The 19,650-nt window shown below is 37.7% G+C and overlaps 2 protein-coding genes across 2 annotated transcripts; one reads left to right on the top strand and one right to left on the bottom strand.

Annotated features, from left to right (window-relative positions):
• The first annotated feature begins 680 nt into the window (after positions 1-680).
• On the top strand, positions 681-7,655 carry LOC109109111 (monocarboxylate transporter 7). The gene is given in 6 exon segments (XM_019122230.2): positions 681-939; positions 2,493-2,743; positions 2,876-3,019; positions 3,701-3,829; positions 3,952-4,743; positions 6,220-7,655. Coding segments are annotated over 5 exon segments (1,554 nt in total). The 5' UTR covers positions 681-939; positions 2,493-2,505; the 3' UTR covers positions 6,471-7,655.
• A 5,389-nt stretch (positions 7,656-13,044) lies between these two features.
• LOC109109108 (guanine nucleotide-binding protein subunit alpha-13-like) lies at positions 13,045-19,070 on the bottom strand. Its single transcript, XM_019122227.2, has 4 exons — positions 18,742-19,070; positions 17,580-17,806; positions 16,465-16,515; positions 13,045-15,003 (listed from the first exon to the last, which is right to left on the bottom strand). Exons 1-4 carry the CDS (start codon positions 19,019-19,021, stop codon positions 14,431-14,433), a joined length of 1,131 nt encoding a protein of 376 aa, XP_018977772.1. The 5' UTR covers positions 19,022-19,070; the 3' UTR covers positions 13,045-14,430.
• Between the last annotated feature and the right edge of the window lie 580 nt (positions 19,071-19,650).

Here is a 19,650-nt window from a genome sequence, read left to right as displayed (position 1 = left end):
CATTTTATTTAAAAAAGAAATGATTATACTAGGGGACTTTAATAAAAAATTGGCTAGATCATTTTGAAATTATCATAGATATAAATTAATAAAAGAACCCAATAGAGTTACTTAAACGTGTCAATCCCTAATTTACTGGATACTTATATATTAAACAAAATACAAGATTATGTATTAAAATCAAAGTTAAAGTAAACATAAAGCAAAAGCATAGCTTACTGTTTAATTCTCCCTTTAACATTTAAACATATTAAGTAAAATTATAATGTAATGCAGAGATATATGACTGTACATAATTAATAGTTATTTTATTAATAGTTATGTAAAGAAACAAGAATCACTCTAATTACATTAATTTGGCGTGATATGGATGATATTTCAGGCATTTTATAAAATATGTAATAGATCCTGCTCCATTTTTTTATCCACCAAGGGTTTCTCGACTTGAAGATTGAAGAATCCTGATTTACGTAAATGTACTTCAATAATGATATGATCGGTAATGATTGGTCAAACTAACAGTACGCTAACAGTCACATAGGAACCAAACACTATCTGAGGTTGTAGTTAAAGCCCTCTGGACATCTCTCACTGTTGGGTTTGAGCAGATCTTGCTGACTGTTATGTAACAAACTTTACCTAATGCTCCAGTCCATTTAAAACATTCAGTACAGTCACTCCTGCAGCTTCACTTTACACTAAGGTGGGGGAGAACAGACCGCATGTTCCTTTGACATTCCAGCTCAAGGGAAAAGGGGGGTTGCTGGTGTAGCCTTTCATTCAACATTGAATGTAAACCAATCCTCAACTTACTCAACAGCTGTAACCTCCCACCACAGAGGAGCTCAGTGTTTGAGACAGTGGAGGCAGCACATGGACTCTTTACACACCACCACCACAGTAGAGGAGTAACAATATTCCTCTCACTGACAAGAACAGGTAAGCACTCTTTTTTCGTTCTTACTGTTCAATGTTAATTTATATCAATGACTACGTGACTACTAGTACTAAAGTCTTAAACAGCTGACATGGGTCAGGTAGTGCGGCAAAACAGCACGCGCCCCAACATGCAGGAACACACAAATATATACGTACATATATAAGCGTTCTTGACCATAGAAACGACCACGTGGCAAGGAGCTGAGAAAACACGATCATGCTGGAATCATGATGGAGCAGGTGGTGCAAGATTGTTGGGGAAAAAAAAAAAAAAAAATCTGCTGACTCGCCTTAATTTTGATAACATGCAAAGTGATTTAGGAAAACACAAATGTGTTCAAACATCAACAAAACATTATTAAATTATTTATATTTAATATATGTATAATGAATGTTTATTTGTGACAATGTCATGCCATACAATTTGTTAAAGATGCTTTGAGGAGTTAAAGCAGTAAGGTTTTTGACTTAGTTTTGTAGTCTGAATATGATAGGAATGTTCTCAAATGTTAGCTATCGCTGTCCTTACGTTGGGAAAGACTAAGAAGAAATACAACTTCAGAATCGAAATGCATAGGATTTAAAACATGCTATACTATGATGACTTATAATAATATTATGAGACTGATTACACTTCACCTAACGCCGAGCGATGATTTCAATCAATGAAAATATTTCAATTGTTGTTCTGCATCGGTTTGTTGACACTTTTGTTGACCCCGCCCCCATTATGGCGTAACGTCCCTCTGGTAACGCCCCCTGCGCTATATTGGTCATACTTGCTGTTTGTTTGTGTTTTTGGTTGTTTTTTTTAGTTGTTGTTTTTTTTTTTCTTCCACTTGGTCAGTGATGTTTCCCCTACCTAGGATGTCAACACATTTTATATGAGCTGACATTTTATATGAGATTTGCACATTTTTTTTCAACACTGTAAATGTATAGTTGTGCCATCAAACTGTGATTTGTGCGATTGTATGTATTCAGCTTTTATTTTAATTTTAGTTTTATTAATTTTGTTATGTGCTTTTCTAATTTTTTATTAGTTTTCGTTATTTTAAAATATTTCTATTTATTTTCTTTCTTTTTATTTCAGTTTAAATTTAAGTACGTTTCTAATTTTCATTATAGTTTAGTCATTTATATAAATATTCTAACATATATTGTGATAATATAACAAATATAATAAAATTATTTCAGCTTTATTTTAGTTAACACTAACAACACCCGTCTCTAGCACACCTCTGTCCCAAAACTTGATACAGGAAATGGTTAAACTAATTTAATAGCTGATATTGCAGTTATTTGACATCTGAATATAGCTGTTTATAGAATTATTAACCATGTACATTTGAGTTAAGTTTTTTCATCCTTAACAGTGTCTAATTTAAAATGAAACCTATTGCTTGGTTGCATTGTGAAGATGTCTCTTTACAAGGGTGAATGATCATGGTTATGTCCAAATACAGTTTATACTGATGGATCTGGGTGGTTGTAAATGTTAATTCACTTATTAACTTAACAATAGCTTACATTTGTCTTTGTCACATTCACAGGTAGCAAGTCAAAATGGCACAGTGGATTTTCCGATTGAAAGGTTGCCTCGGCGCTAAAGTGTACTCAGAGGTCCCAGATGGTGGTTGGGGTTGGATTGTGGCTGTGGCCTTTTTCCTGGTGGAGGTGTTCACTTACGGGGTTCTCAAAAGTTTTGGGATTTTTCTCAAGGATTTAATGAGTGACTTTGGCGAGAGCAACAGTCGAGTATCATGGATCATTTCAATATGTGTCTTTGTTATGACTTTCACAGGTAAGGGCTGTAACTGTTACTTTAAATTTTGAAACTTTAAAAAATAACTTACTCCTCTTAGCTGTATGTTGACTCTCTTTTTTTTATGGGTTCATTTCTGTAACTTTGCCAACCATGTCTACGGCCCTTCAGCTCCTTTATCATCAGTCCTGAGTAATCGATTTGGCTTCCGGCCAGTTGTGATGTTTGGAGGATTTCTTATATTTCTGGGCACAATCTGAACAGCATTCACCAGCTCCATCAGTCAGATGTACCTCACTATTGGGATTGTGACAGGTAGGTAAAGCCTTGCACTATAAACTCTATACTGTAGGTAAGTTAGTAAATTAATATTTAATTTAGGAAGAATGCATTAAATTGCTGAAGTTACAGTAAATACATTTATAATGTTCCAAAAGATTTATATTTCAAATAAATGCTATTCTTTTGACCTTTCTATTCTTTCAAGAATCTTGCAAAAAAAAATAATAATAAAAAAAACTTAGCAGCACGGCCATGTTCAACATTGATAATAATAAGTAGTTTGATAAAATGTTGTTTGAGCACCATATAGAACATATTATAATGATTTCTGAAGTATCACAGCGAAGACTGGATTAAGGTCTATTCCATTACAGGAATAAACTACATTTTAAAATATATTAAAATAGAAAACAGTTATTTTAAATTGCTTGGTGAACATAAGAGACTTCTTTTTAAAAAAATACAGAAATTAATTGTTAGAGAGCAAGAACAGAAATGTATGCAGAGGTAATTTTATATCTTTATGACTGAAACATTGGATCCCTTTTCATTATTTTATTACAGTTTTTTAATTAATTGTATTATGGTCATGTGTTATGTTATAAAAAATGAATAATGTATATGTTTGATTGAAAAGTTTGATTTACTAACTAAAAGCAAAACCGAGATGAACAAAGCATCTTATGATTTTCAGATGTCTCTTTCTTTCTGTAGGACTGGGTTACTGTCTGACATTTCTGCCAACCGTCACAATCTTGTCCCAGTACTTCAGCAGGCGTCGTTCTGTGGTCACAGCCATGGCCTCCACTGGAGAGTCATTTGCTATATTTGCTTTTGCTCCAGGTGAGGACAGGCATGCTCATCGTCAATGTAATATCATCACATATTATGTGTCATTATGTTAAAATAAGTGTTTTATAATTGTAACACACAGAGTCAAACATACTGCTTCCTTGTTTCTGCAGCATTCACAGCTCTTAAGAACTGCATTGGCTGGAGGTACACAATGGTGGTGATTGGGACGTTACAGGGCATCATTATTATCTGTGGGGCTTTGCTCCGTCCCATAGTCATCAAACCAAAGACTTCTCCAACAAGAACTGAGCAGAAGATCACATGCTCTCTTCCAGAAGAACAAATGCAAGGCTCTGTGAGCTCTGGAGATTCAGGTGTACAGTCACTTGATGAGTTGGAACGGGATCTCAAATCTGGGAAGGAACAGGGAGAAGTGGAACCACTTAAGATCATTCCAAAGAAACAGGACATTTCAAGTAGAAATAAGCTCCTGGATTTGACTGTACTAAAAGAAGGCAGTTTCTTATGTTACTCAGCCTTTGGCCTTTTTGCAACACTTGGCTTTTTCGCCCCACAGCTGTATGTGGTGGAGCTCAGCGCCAGTTTGGGTACTGAGAGGGACAAGGCTGCCTATATGCTGTCAACAATGGCCATTGCTGAGATCTTTGGACGTCTCTCCATCGGATGGGTCCTGAACTGGGGGCGCATCAGGAAGATCTTCGTACTTCTTGGATGCGTGTCACTGATGTGCCTGGTGCTGGTGTTCTTCACCATAGTAAATGGTTTCTGGGGACTGGTGGTATGCTGTGTGCTTTATGGCTTCTTACTTGGGAACATTGCATCCACGCACATCCCAATGTTGGCTGAGGATGATGTGGTAGGGATCCAGAGGATGCCCTTAGCTGTAGGCGTCTACGTCTGCATTCAGAGCTTTGCAGGACTGGCTGGTCCACCATTAGGAGGTAAGAAGAATGAAATGTTTTACACTACCAGTCAAAGTTTTAAGGGTTGGGACGATTTTTCAGTGTTTTTGAAATTGAAATTAATGACTGTTTTCTATTACAATATACACTGCTCAATCAATTCAGGGAACACTTAATCATCACAGTAGAACACAAGGTCAATTAAACTTCAGGGATATCAATCTGTCCAGTTAGGAAGCAAAAGTGATCGAGAATCAGTTTCTTCTGCTTTGGTGCAGATGAAAGTGACAACAGGTGCACTGGAAAGGCAACAGCAACACAACCCCCCAAAAGAGAATGGTTTTGCAGGTGGTGGCCACAGACAATTGCTTTCTCCTTATCCTTCCTGACTGATTTATCTCAAGTTTTGGGATTTGTTAAGGTCCTTCTCATTACTTGTAGCATGAGGCAGTAACTGCAACCCAATCAGGTTGCACAAGTAGTCCAGCTCCTCCGTGATGGTACATCCATACATGCTATCACAAGGAGGTTTGGTGTGTCTCCCAGCACAGTTTCAAGAGCATTGAGGAAATACTGGGAGATGGGCCATTACACAAGGAAATCTGGACAGGGCCGTAGACAGGCAACAATTCAGCACCAGGACTGGTATCTGTTTCTTTATGCAAGGAAGGAACAAGAGAAGCACTGCAAGAGCCATACAAAATGAACTTTTTGGGGTTGGGTCAGTGATGGTCTGGGAAGGAATGTCCTTGGAGCGTCGCTCAGACCTCTAGCCAACAGTACCCTTACTGCTGATAGGTACCGGGATGAAATCCTCAGAGCCACTGTCAGAACTTACGCTGGTGCAGTGGGCCCTGGGTTCCTCCTGGTGCATGACGATACCTGGCCTCATGTGGCCAGAGTGTGTAGGCAGTTTCTGGATGACAAAAGCATTGATGCCATTGACTGGCCCTTCACCAGACCTGAATATATCGATGTATCAGAGCATCTGAAGCCACTAAGTAGCACCACAGAGACTGCCCAGGATACCATCTGCCAACTTATCAGCAGCATGCCTAAACTTTGTCAGGAGTGCATTCTGGCATGTGGGGGCTTTACACACTACTCACTTACATTTTGAGTTGATTAATGAAATACGTGCACATTTGATCGGCCGGTAACTTCATTTTTTACCTTTGATTTTCAGTGTGATTTTGAATCCAGCCCTCTGTGGTTTGCTGATTTGGGTTTCCATTGACCATTGTCACATAATTTTTTATTCTCAACAAAGTCGAGGATTTAGTTCATTGAGAGCCACTGTATAAGTGTTGCCTTAATTTTTTTTTTGAGCAGTGTATTTTAAAATGTAATTCATTTCTGTGATGACAAAGCTGAATTTTCAGAAGCTCATTACTCGTTGTCGCATGATCCTTCAGAAATCATTCTAATATGCTGTTTTGGTGCACAAGAAACATTTATTATTATCAATGTTCCCTAAACAAGCAATTTACTACATTTCCCTCTCAAATTTTCTAGGTGTCCTTGTGGATGTTACACAGAATTACAGGGCTGCATTCTACTCCTGTGCTGCGGGAATGGGACTAGGCGCTGTCTTCCTTGGATTCGTACATCCAGCTAAGACAGGTCATCTGTGCTCGAGGAGGGACAATAGACAAAATAACCCCATAGTGGAGCAAGTGTCCAAAGACAAAACTGAGGAATTCCTAGAAATGGATAAGAAGTTATTAAGTCTTGAAAAAAAGACTTCCTTTGTGAATTTACTGTAACTGAACATTAGGTATTATCAGACCTGGTGATAACATAGGAAAACTTTCACAACTATAACTAAAATATAACTGAAATTAATGATTCATAATAATTGCTTACAGGGTTAGTTCACCCAAAAATGAAAATTCTGTCATCACTGATGCACAATAAACAATTAGGGTTTTTTCTCACATCACCCAAGTGCTGTTTAGCTTCCGTTTACTTTATGTGCTCTATGTCTGTATATTTCATTGGTTTGGAATGGCGTAATTTTCATTTTTGGTTGAACTAACCCTTTAAGATGTGCAAACGTTTATACACTGAGATTATACATGTGATTATCATAGTACACTATATTAGCAGTAGCTGTCATGAAAACTGATTAGACTTGAAAAACAAATTTTTATGAATGTTTGTAATACTAAACACTGAGACTTTTGTCGATTAGAATTCTAGATGCAAAAGAAACAAACATAATGTGTAACAGGAAACCACATTTTTGTGGTTTTAGTTATTATGGGCAAGGGGTGATTACTGATGGGTAAAGCAACGACCAAAGATAATTCTGAATTCAGCAACTGAGGTTAAATAATCTAAAATGTTATAGAAAAGGGTTAGAAAGAGGTATTTGATACTTTATTTTTAAAAGTAACCTTTTTTAATATTTTCAAAAGAGCGCTGGATTGCTCTTCAGTACTTTAAATTCAGCTCACCTCAGGTCAGCTTTCAACTAGTATACTGCAACACCTGTCTCCTAAATGGATGCTAAAACCTGGTAAACAACTTTATTAATGCAAATAGTGTCTGTTTAGGGTGTTGTTTAGCCTTCCGATGCTCACGGCAATGTTCTGAACTGTGAATTACATTTCCATCTCTGTTATGTAGAGATAACTGTGAATTCAAAGCTTTTCAGGGCTCAGGATGATGCTACTGAAATGAAGACAAGGGGTTTCCCAAAGTGATGCAATGCCAAATTCAAATGTGAGTGTGTCTTAAAAGACTACTTCATCACTTACCTCTATAGTAAACTACATTTGTTCTTGAAATACTGTCAAATGACTTGAATTTTATAGTGGAAAGGAATTATATTTGCTGTATGTTCAGTGGAATGTGAATATGTGGTCTTATGAGGTCTTCTGCACAATAGGCACAACTGTTTTAATAATCTTCAAATCAGATTGAAAAATAAACATTTTTAGACTGTTGTCTGAATTGTTCTGATTTAACTCATATTTTAAAAATCAAACAAAAAGAGAGAACTAAAACTTTATTTTGTTGGATCCATACAAACCAAAAAGCAGTATTTACATATATATTTGTATTTTCTCAGCAGAAGATTTCTCACCAAAGCTCTTTTTAAGGATGTACATACAACATGTCTCAACTTGCCTTGACACTGTATGGCATAGCAAAAGATCATACTGGCCGACTCATGATTTTTCACCTTCTAATATTAGTAAGCACTTATACAACCAGTGTTTATACTCTTTAAGGCTTGTGTGGGTTTGGAATGTTGTGCGGTGCTGTCAGCTCCATCTTCAATCCAGTGTTATAAGGCCTGTAGAGTACATATTACAGTATCTACATTAACATTCTGTAAAATACTATACTGATTGAGTCAAGTCAGTGATGTTTAAAAGAACACTGTGCTAAAATAACAACTTTGAAAGATTTTCAGAGGAAAAGCCAGTTATTTTGTTTGAAATCCAGGATTATTAATGTTTTACATATATACTGTACATTTGTTTAAATGTTCCAAAGTTTGGGGTTGATAAATTATTTTAATGTTTTTGAAAGAACTCTCTTATGCTCACCAAGGCAATAACAGTAAAACAATAATATTGTGAAATATTATTCCAATTTAACATGACTGTTTTCTATTTTAAGCTATATTTTAAAATGTAATTTATTCCTGTGATGACAAAGCTGAATTTTCAGTAGCCATTACTTCAGTATTCAGTGTCACATTATTCTTCAGAAATCGTTCTAATATGCTGACTTGGTGCTTAAAGGGTTAGTTCACCCAAATTTTAAAATTAGGCTGTGTTTTACTCACCCCCGAGGTATAGGTGTATATGACTTTCTTCTTTCAGACGAATTCAGTTATATTAAAAATTGTCTTTGATCTTTCAAGATCTATAATTTTTTTCACTGCTTCAGTCCAAAAGATGTGAAATAAAAAGCACCCTTCCATAAAAAAAAGTGTCTCACACGGCTCTGGGGGGTGAACAAAGGCCTTCTGTAGCAAATCGATGTGTTTTTTTTTTTTTGAAAAATATCCATATTAAAAACAGAATAATCACTTGAATCTAGCTTGCACTCACTGTTGTAAACAGAAGCAGTTCCAGGAGAATTATGTATGAGGTCAGCTTTTCAGAAGTTACGCATGCGGAAATGCAGTGGAGAGATCAAAACAATGGTCACTAATTTGAAAGTACAAAACGAGGATTTGTAAAAAAGAATGTCAGAAGATTTCGATATAAGCCAAGAGGAGACTGGTTTTCCTTTGCTGTACTTAAACGGTTCCTTCTTTTGATCCTGTAAATAAACGTTGGTTTTCACGGGACTCACCGGCGCATGCGCAACGCTGACCTCATACGTCATCATCCTGGAGCTGCTTCCGTGTACAACTGTTGGGGCAAGGTAGATTAAAGTGATTACGTTTTGAATATGGATATTTTTCTTCATCACACATCAGTTCACTACAGGAGACCTTTGTTCACCCCCCGGAGCACTTTTTTTATGGAAGGGCACTTCTTATTTCAGGTCTTTTGGACTGAAGCAATGCAACAACCGCTGACTATAATGAAAGAGATTGAAAGATCAAAGACAATTTTTTTATATAACTCTGACTGGATTCGTCTGAAAGAAGAAAGTCATGTACACCTAGGATGCCTCAGGGGTGTGTAGAACGCAGCCTAATTTTCATTTTTGGGTGAACTAATTCTTTAAGAAACATTTCTTATTATCAGTTGTGCTGCTTCATATTTTTGTCATGTTCTTTTTCAGCTTTTTTGATTAATAGAAAGTTTTATAACATTATACGTCTTTATTGTCACTTTTGATCAATTTAATGCATCTTTGCTCAAAAAAGTATTAATTTCTTATAAAAGCCAAAGTTGTAAATGGTAGTGTATATATAAAAATATATACACAAATATATTATTTTTATTCAAAACTGGACCAAGAAATCCATTATGAAAGAAAATAAATTTAATGTAAATTCAATTATTTTATGCTGACTGATGTTTCATAAATGTTGCTTAAATGTTGCACCTTTCATGATGTTGCTTAAAAGCTTACTAGACCTAGACTTGTGTTCTGTTGCAGCAGTCCTAACCAGCATAAAGCTGAAGGTTGTGTGTGTTGCCACTAATGCGAAATGAACAGGCTGTTGAAGCAACTGTTACTGGTGGTAAAAGCTTGACCACTAGTTCATAATAGAAGTGGCAAGTAGTCCTTCAGCCATTCAACATACTGCTCAGCCACAACTGCTCCTTCCCCAAAAGAGCCTGTGCATTGGTCAATGTGATGAAGTTACAAATGTTAATATGGTAATAAATTATACATTTAAGCTGTTTTACATACTAAATGTACTAACCAATAGTTTGAATGTAGATGGTATTATGTCCACTGCTTGGAGAGCGGCGGTAAGAGTTGGTGCAAAAACTCTGAAAGTCTTGAGGATCCTCTGGATGTGCAGGAATCCAGTTGGAGACTGAGTGAATGGTGATGGGGCTAAAAAAGTGAATTGCCAGGCAGGAGTCCCTCTTCTAAAAGTGTCTTCTCTGGTCTGCTGAATTGTTGGTATGTTTCTATTAGGTCTTTCCATGTGGACAGAAGAGCAGTGTGACGTCTCTCAACAGGATGCTCAATAACCTGCATCTATCCATAGAAATACACACAGACACATATAATGTTAAATATTAATCAAGCAATTAGCCAACAAACATAAAATAAGAAACCTAAAACGCATGTTCTTAGTATACTGGTGTGATGGCCTCCGGCATCGTACTGATCCGCTGGAAAGGAAGAGGAAGGGGCAAAGTCTCGCAAGCGCCGAACCACCCTGAAACGCCCTCTGTGGTGCCCTCAAGCACTCTGTTCAGTTCTGGGTGCCAGTGACTGTATGTTTGTTCCAGAAATTGTTGTGAATCACAGGCCCGTTCTAAAAGTTGCCTCACACATATCCGCTGTGATAGCGAGAAAAATAAAAAACATGGCGCACGGCGACTCACCACCCAAATTAATCCAGCCCCTTGTCACACTGGCCAAGGCATGGTGGGCCATCCCTGGAGTGTTTCATTGGGTTCTGGGGATTATAGAACGAGGTTATTCACTTCAATACACTCAAAGACCCACTTGGTTCAACGGGGTGGTCTCCACCTCAGTGCACAGCAGGAACGCTCACGTTCTGCAAGCCAAGGTAAAGAATTTGCTGGCAAAAGGAGCCATAGAAACAGTTCCACCAGCTCAGAGCGAGTCAGGCTTCTTCAGCATTTACTTCCTTGTCCCCAAAAAGCATGGCAGCCCATCCTTGATCTCAGACAACTGAACCGTGCCCTCATGAAACTGCCATTCAGAATGACTACACTGAAGCAGATCTTCTTGCAAATCCGCCCAGGGGACTGGTTCTTGTCGCTGGATCTGAAAGATGCTTACTTTCACATCCAGATAGCCCCCCATCACAGACAATTCTTGAGATTCGCCTTCGAGGGAGTGGCTTATTAATATACGGTCCTGCCCTTCGGGCTGTCTCTGGCTCCCCGCACTTTTACGAAGTGCATGGACATGGCCCTTTCCCCTCTGAGACAGATGGGAATCTGTATCCTGAATAACCTCGACTACTGGCTTGTTTTAGCACAGTCGGAAGCTGTGCTTATAGCCCACAGGTCCCTCCTCCTCAGCCACAGAGCGACTGGGACTCAGGATCAATTTTGTCAAGAGCTCTCATTCCCCCAGCCAGCAAACTTCATTCGTGGGTGCAGTTTTTGACTCAGTCCACATAAGGGTGACAGTCACGCCAGACTGTGCACTGGCTATACAGAATTGGAGCCTCCTACCCCTCAAAATGTTTCAGAAGATGCTGGGCCTTATGGCCTCTGCATCACCGGTGCTTCAGCTGGGCCTGCTCAGAATGAGACTCCTTCAGTACTGGCTGAAACCTCTAATTCCACCCCATGTGTGGCGTCATGGACGCATCCGCATAAAGGTGGACCAGGCCAGTGTCATGGCCCTAGTCCCCTGGAAGGACCTGCAGTGGTTCAAGCAGGGCATTACTATGGAATTGTTTTACAAAGTTGTCTTGACAGACGCATCTGTGCGAAGGCAGGCCGACCTTCGGCTCCTGGACGAACGCAGAAGGCAAACTACACATCAACTTCCTCGAATTGACGGCAGTATGTCCAGCTCTTCAGGCCTTTTTGCCAGTCCTGAAGGGACACAACTTGCTAATCCGATCAGACAGCATGACACGCCATTTAGATCCTAGGTTATTACTCTCTCTGCGCTTCCTCCTGAGGATGACCAGGAGATGAACCTTCTCTGCCTCAATGAGTTCAGCCCTCTTGCCTTCTGCAGGGCTCACTTTGCACATAATTGGTCCCTCTGAGCCTTTTTCACTCGAGGCCAGTTCATATCAGTCGTTCTTCTCTCATGGCATGGCTTGATTGTATTGGTTCCCCACAAGTGTCTAGCAAAGCAGTACGAGTGAAGTATCGATAGGGAACGTACTTGGTTACTTTTGTAACCTCGGTTCCCTGAGATACAGGAATAAGTACTGTGTTCCTTGCTGTGCCATGAAGCTGCACAACTCGGTGTCGTCGCTTCAGTCAAATTGACCTCCGCCCATTCAGCGGGCTTCACCGCCATAGGTTTTATAATCAATGTACGAATCAATGGCCGTGTAGTTACGCTGCGTGATTGAATAAGTCTTCAGTCTTTGGAGAAAAAGGAGTTTTCCCACAAGCATCTAGCGACGCAGTACTCGTTCCCATATCTCAGGGAACCGAGGTTACGAAAGTAACCGAGTACATTTTTTGGCATATTGATTACCATTTGTATAAATAGTTTTATTACAAATACCATGGTTCAACTATGATTAGTGTAGCACAGTGGTTCCCAACCACGTTCCTGGAGGTCCCCCAACACTGCATGTTTTCCATGTCACCTTAATCAAACACACCTGATTCAAATCATCAGCTCATAGGTAGAGACTCCAAGACCTGAATTGGGTGTGTCAGACAAAGGAGAGATGAAAATTTTCAGTGTTAGGGGGCTTTCAGGAACAAGGTTGGGAACCACTGGTGTAGCAAAACCATGGTTATTTTGTGGTTACCATGGTTTAACTATAGTAAGCATGTTTTTTTTTTGGTTTTATTTGTAGTAAAACCTAATGAGCTGTCTGCGTACGCAGCATTTCAGGTGTCAAGCACATTCAGAACAAAACTCCATGTTTACTTTGGCTGCCATTGTGGTTTTCAAATGTGAAGTCCCAACCATTACAATAATTTTTTTTTTTTTTGCTATAGTCATAAAATAACCTCTAATGGTCTAATTTGTACAGCATCAAAAAATAACATGACTGGACCTGAATGAGTAATTAATTTAGTTTATAATTTGCAATATTTCATACATAATGCAATAACAAAATAGCACATAAATGTGTTACAGACTATACCTAAAAAGTCATCTTAAATACATCTGTATCTATATGTATTCAAAAGTGGTAGATTGTTTTAGTGGGACGCTCAGTCATTATAGCCTCATTTTTCTTTACTGAAATAAGAAAGCAGTAAAAATAAATACACAACCTTTTTGACAAAATAACCAGATTTAATAAACAATTACACAAATGTGATCCAAAGAAAAAACACTACAAAAAGCAAGTGATTGAGGCCATGACAAAGATAGCCAGCATTGCATTAACAAATTATTTTACAGATTCTATAAACACCTTAATTCAGTCAATCAGTTAATATCAATTTACTACCAACAGTCAGATTACAGTGCTTGTTTTCATTAAGATTACATTAAGACTTAGTCTCTCTATCAACACATTTCAATTTGTCTTGCATCAAACCAGTTTTGATTGATCTACAGACATTTAAGGCAAAGGTGACTTTGCTTGGCCTGTTTAAAAAAAGAAAAAGGACTGATTTAACAGTCATTTTATAAAACCCTGAGCTAAAGCTGTCCACTTTAACCTACACAGGAGCAAAGAACATAAGGCCACCTTCTGTTTTTAAAGTGAATTAATCAACAACAACAAAACAAACCTATTGAATTTCAAGGCTTCTAGAATACATACAATAAATGTATGGTATTACGTTAGTGTATAAAATATACAGCTTGGGGGGGGGGGGGGATGTCAGAGCAAAATAAATTGTATGTACAGAGATGCATTCTGTACAGGCTTGAATGACAAACAGACACTTTCCCTTTACATAAAAAAAAAATAATAATTATTAAGTACTTCAATACAAAAGTACCTTAATTGTACTAATTTAATGTCATGATCCGAGTAAGTTAGACTCATCAAGCCCATAAACAACTGCTGACAAGATCAGAAGAGCTATTTGAATTAAAGATTTAAAGCCCTGAGTTCTCACACTTTCTTTAAAAACTTTTTCAAAACCAGGTGTTAAGCCCATGGGTTACAGGAGTGTTAACAGTTCCATTAATCAAAAATATGGGCTCAGAAGTATACAGTAAACGATCAGAATTACAGCACTTTGGTGAATAACTGAGGACCATTACTTAGCATATTTGATACGGCTATAAGCAGCTTAAAGAGGTTGCTTTTATATCAAATCTGTATATATATATGACTGTTATAATATGCAAAAGAAAATTAAAGTTTCATAATTATCCTATCTATTCTTCTTCAACCACAATATGTATTGAACCACTTGTACTTTGTATTAAATAAAGTAAAAACCTAATTAAAATGGAATGTTCTTAAAGGCCAATCGGTGCCTTTCATTGTAACATAAGCTGTTTAAGGTTGTCGTGCAAGATGGTGTCTTTGACATCACGAAAGACGAGTCGAATGTTCTCTGTGTTAATGGCAGTGGTGAAGTGATGGTAAAGGGGCTTCTGCTGCGGTTCACGACGCTTGTTATGAAAGCAATCGACCAGGAACTTCTGCACGTCTAGCAGATTATGGGGTTCCCCTGTGAACTCGGGGAAGTAGTCCTTGATGTTTACATTCGTAACTTTTTCTTCAAGCAAGTCTGTCTTATTGAGGAAGAGAATGATGGAGACATTGGCGAAGACGCGGTTGTTGACGATAGTCTCGAAGATACTGAGTGACTCTGTGAGCCTGTTGGTCTGACGGTCTTCCATGAGCACCTGATCGTATTCACTGGATGAGACTAGGAAGAGGATGGAGGTCACAGAGTCGAAGCACTCGAACCACCGCTTGCGCTCTGACCGCTGCCCTCCCACATCCACCATCTTGAAAGGAACATTCTTGATCTCAAAGTCATACTCATGGATACCCTTGGTGGGCTTTCGTGCCAGTAGTATATCCTTTTGACTGGGCAAGTAGTCCTGCAGATTAAATGGAAACAAACATCAGACAGGCATAATACTATAAGACCCTGAAACATTTATTAAAAATTAGTAAATGTATTAGAGAGGGGTGATATGCCCGTAGACACAATGATCCAATAAATTTGAGTTCTCTTTTGCAGCCTATTGTGGTTAAATAGTCAAATACTCAGAAAGGTTTGTCCAAAATGTCTGTCTTGACTAGTATTCACATAAACAAACACATTTGCATGTCTTAAGTTAACATTAACAGTTGGGGAATTTTTTTTTTATTCATGTGTCAATATATCAGATCCATGCATTAAAAATTACCTTTAATAAGGATCAGTGTACAGAGGGTATAGAAAATAATCACCCCGCCCCCCTTTAAAAATCACATTTTATTGCTTTTCAGACCGAAATGAAGACACAGTTTTTGTTTTATTCAACTGTATTTAGTCAGTGCAACTTATAACATCCAAGTGAACAATGCAACACCAACATAAAAAAATATTAATAAAAAAACAGAATCTTGAGTCGGAAAAAGGATCACCCCCTTGTGTCAGTATTTTGTTGAACCACATTTTGCTTTAATTCTTTCATCCAGTTAGGAGCAACATCCTGGTCCAGGAAGGGTCTGTGTTGCACTAAATACCTTCCACTTCTTAATAATAGACTTCACTGTGCTTCTAGGCATTGATAAAGCCTTTTTTGTATCCATCTCCTGACTTGTGCCTGTCCACAACTTTATACTGGAGATCTTCTGACAGTGCCTTGGCACCCATAGTTGATTGTTTGCTTCAGTTGCACTATCAAGAACTGAAATGCTCCAGGAAAGCTCTTTTCATGCTGAGCTATTCGAAATGATCACAGCTAATCAGTTGAAAGTTAAATGGTTTTGTGTGCCATTGAGAAGGTGATTCGCTACACCTGACTGAGTTTACAAGTCAATTTTAGGAGGGGGTTGACCCTTTCCCAACTCAGTAATTCTGTTTTTTGTTCTGACATGTTGCCGTTATATCTTTCACTTGGAGGTTCGTCTTCATTTCAAGCTGCAAAGCAACAAAATTTAATTATTTTAAAGGGGTGGGGGTTGATTATTTTTGAACTGTAGGTATATTTATAGTTTTTGTGGAATGGAATTAATCAGTGAGATAAGATGTCACGTTGCGCACTTCTAACCTGTATTAAAGGTACAACGCAATAAATCAGTACCAGTAAAAAACACTATATCATCCAAGCTAACGTCAGTACACCCAAAAGTCTATCAATAGCATTTTTAATGAATAACAAATAAACAAAAAAACAAGCTTTTTTCCTGTGAATTTGAAGTTTCATTTAATTTCAGCAATTCTGTGTACATCTCTTTTGGGGTCATTAAATTGCATTATGTACATACAGGTATAATACCAACTACCTTTTGCTCTAGATACCAGTAACTGAAGACAACATTAATATTTATAAAATTATATTTTTTTTTACCAATTGTCCGAGTTTATCCACATTGTCCAGGAAATACTTCACAGATTCACCCTAAAAAGATTTAAAAAAGAGACACACACAATCATAATTAGGTCTCCAATATGTAAGCTTTGGTGCAAAATGTGCAACTTTGTATTTGTCTTGTGCTGGGTCCCAATTTCCCTGTTTTATCCATTTTCTGTTACACTATACAATCCTGTCCAAAAAAATAAAAAATAAATAAATAATTGTTATTGGTTCTCACTCTCTTTCACACACACACACACACACATACACACACAGTAGAACATAACTATACAATATTTTCCACCAGATTTGCTGGTCCAAGGCTATGATATACTGCAGGTTACTCTGGCCTTATTCATAAACAAGTTTACCTAACACAAAATCAGGAAAATGAGGCTCTGCTGTGTGGCCTCTTATTGGCTTGCTTTGTGGGGAATGCAAATCAGCCTTAAGTAGAGAAAGTGACTTGGTCACCAAAAATGAATGAATGTTTATCACTAAATAAATACGGATAAACATGTTAATCACACCTTGTACAACAATGGAGATTTTAGTTGGAAAATTTGAGCTAAATCCTAATCTCAGTCACAAGGGTTCTACCCCTGAACATGCATGATCTTATCTTCATAACTGAAATGCAAACTATACTCACGCACAGAGAGAATGCCCTCATTGTCATGAGTAAAAAGTGACTTCATTTGTGTTCCAACTCATACCTGTGCATTACTCTCAGGTTTCAAACACTGTCCATGCTATGCTCACAACATGAGTTCTTGAGCATAATCAGTCCAACAATATCAAAACACGGCTGCTTAATTACATTCTAAATATATAAGCACCATGATTAATGCTTTGCTGGAAAAGCTTGATGGGAGTAATTATGCAAGTACACTGTGCTTATCTCTAATGATCCAAAATACCAAACTGTTCGACAACAGATCAACATTCCTTCAAGTTTAAGGCCCCCACAGTTACACAAATCTCATGAAACAGTGTGAGTGGATTCTATATCCAAAACTTTACTTCACAGGGACTAAGAACGACTGAAATGATCAGTTCATGACGTACAATAAGTAATATTAAATAATGAGTAATCATTTCATTTTTACCAGCTGAAACTCTCTCCGTCTGTCGTAGGCATTCTGAATACCACTGTCTTGCCACAGAGCACGGATGGAGGGCAGGTAGTTGAGAAAGACTTTGGTCTCCACCATCACTTTGGCCATCATGGATGAGCGGGTGTCAAAGGCCATCACTGTCTCCCCATGAACCTGATTCTCAGGATCTCCCCAAGGGATGTGCAGCTTCTCACGGGCATCCACCAGCACTCGGACACCTAAACAGACCATTAGAGATATTCACATACTGCATTAATCAGTGTACTATAAAAATACATTTGAGGCTGCTGACATGATGTTCTTTAAAACATTTACTTTGCATTCTCAGACCATAAGATACCATTTTGTCAACATGATCAAACTTATGAAAATGACAATTTAGCTAATTTAAGTAGCTAGTAACATCAGAAAAAACAAAAATGTTTCTACATGTAATAAATGGAATTAAAAATAGTTATGTAATACGTTTTGACTGAAGTAAAATCAGTAAAAAACACACTTACATTAATTCATTCATGTAAGTGAATATTATATAATGCATATTAAATAAATGTGTGTATTTAATGGGGTTGACTAATATTAAGAGGAAAACCGCATTTTGTCAGAAATGGGAGCAGAAGATCAAACCTAAGTAACGTTACTGTTAAACAGGTTAATCAAAATAATTCCTCACTTTTCCATACTAATTCTGTAGCGTCTTTTTTTCGTTTTTTAGCCGTTTTGTCAGGTGGGTCTCAAGAAACATTTGAGATACATATATCAGAATAATGTCATAAAACAATCACACATCCAGATGACTAACAGACCAAAGTAGGCGCTGTTCTTTCTCTAGAGGCGCCAAGTTTACTGAAAGTATTACGTGAGATTTGAACATAGGCTACATATATGTTTTAGAAACAGTCGTGTCCGTTTTCTAAGTCTACATATGTTTTTTCTGAACATGTATAATTGGTGTTCAACAAACCCAACATTTAAAACCACTGGCCTTCGCGTCGTCTATGGGCTGGGTGAGGAATCGAAAGTTAGCGTAAGTTAGGCGAAAGAAGTCGATAAAACACATTTCCCTGCCGCTACAATAAAATTGAGATTTCACTAAGTGTTCCTTTTTAATAATAAACTTGTCTCTTTCGATTTCAATCTACTGGTGTGGTACCTTTGATAACATTGCTGTAGATTGTAGCCCGGAACTCTTCTTTGGCCCGCTGATCGAAGTCCTGCCCATGAATTATGCGCATTTGTTTGAGGAAAGTTGACTTGCCACTTTCGCCTGCTCCTAGCAGCAAGATCTTCACCAGCTTCTTCACATAAGTCTTCTCTCGATTCAGGCTTTTATCGATCTCCTTAGACTTTCTGATTTGGTCAGCTTCGCTACTAGAGAGAAGACAATTGGGAATACAAACTAAAGCTGTCCGGGAGGGCAGGAAATCCGCCATCTTTGTAGTAACGACTTCATGGATACATCACTGCCACGCGAGGCGCGTTCACGTGTTCTTTACAAATAGGCGGGTACCACGGGTGTGGTTTTATGTTTGGAAATTAATAAAACACACTGAGAACTATTTATTGTTTTATCATAATATTTATTGGGTTGGGCAACTCCTGTTAAGCATTACATTTTCATGTCCACGTTATGTCCTAATATATTCAATACAAAAAAAATGTATATTCTTTAAAAACAACTGACAATAAAGTGGTACAGTTTTAAATAACTTGGTTTGAGTAAATGTTTTGCCATTTCCTGGTGTTTCTTGTTTTTTCTTTTGTTTTTTTTTTGTTTTGTTTTTTTTTCATTTCCTAATAATCTGTGTAATGTTCATTTAACTAGCAAAAATAAGTTCCTTGATGACATAATCTTTCAGCAATGGATGGACTTGACTGCTCTGGACTTTCATTTCATGTTGGACCCTTGAGCAATGGATTTATAGCCTATATATTAATAACCGGGAAATAAGACCAAATCCACTGCTCAAGAGTCCAAAATGAAATGAAAGACCATGACACTTTTGCAGAAGCTCATGTTATGTTATGCATCTCATTTGTCATTGCCATTGTGTAGGTAATG

This window comes from Cyprinus carpio, chromosome A12 (genome assembly GCF_018340385.1).
Source record: "Cyprinus carpio isolate SPL01 chromosome A12, ASM1834038v1, whole genome shotgun sequence".
In the NCBI taxonomy this organism is placed as follows: Eukaryota; Metazoa; Chordata; class Actinopteri; order Cypriniformes; family Cyprinidae; genus Cyprinus; species Cyprinus carpio.
Note: the sequence above shows the minus strand (reverse complement) of the source record. Positions and strands in the feature narration are given on the sequence as shown.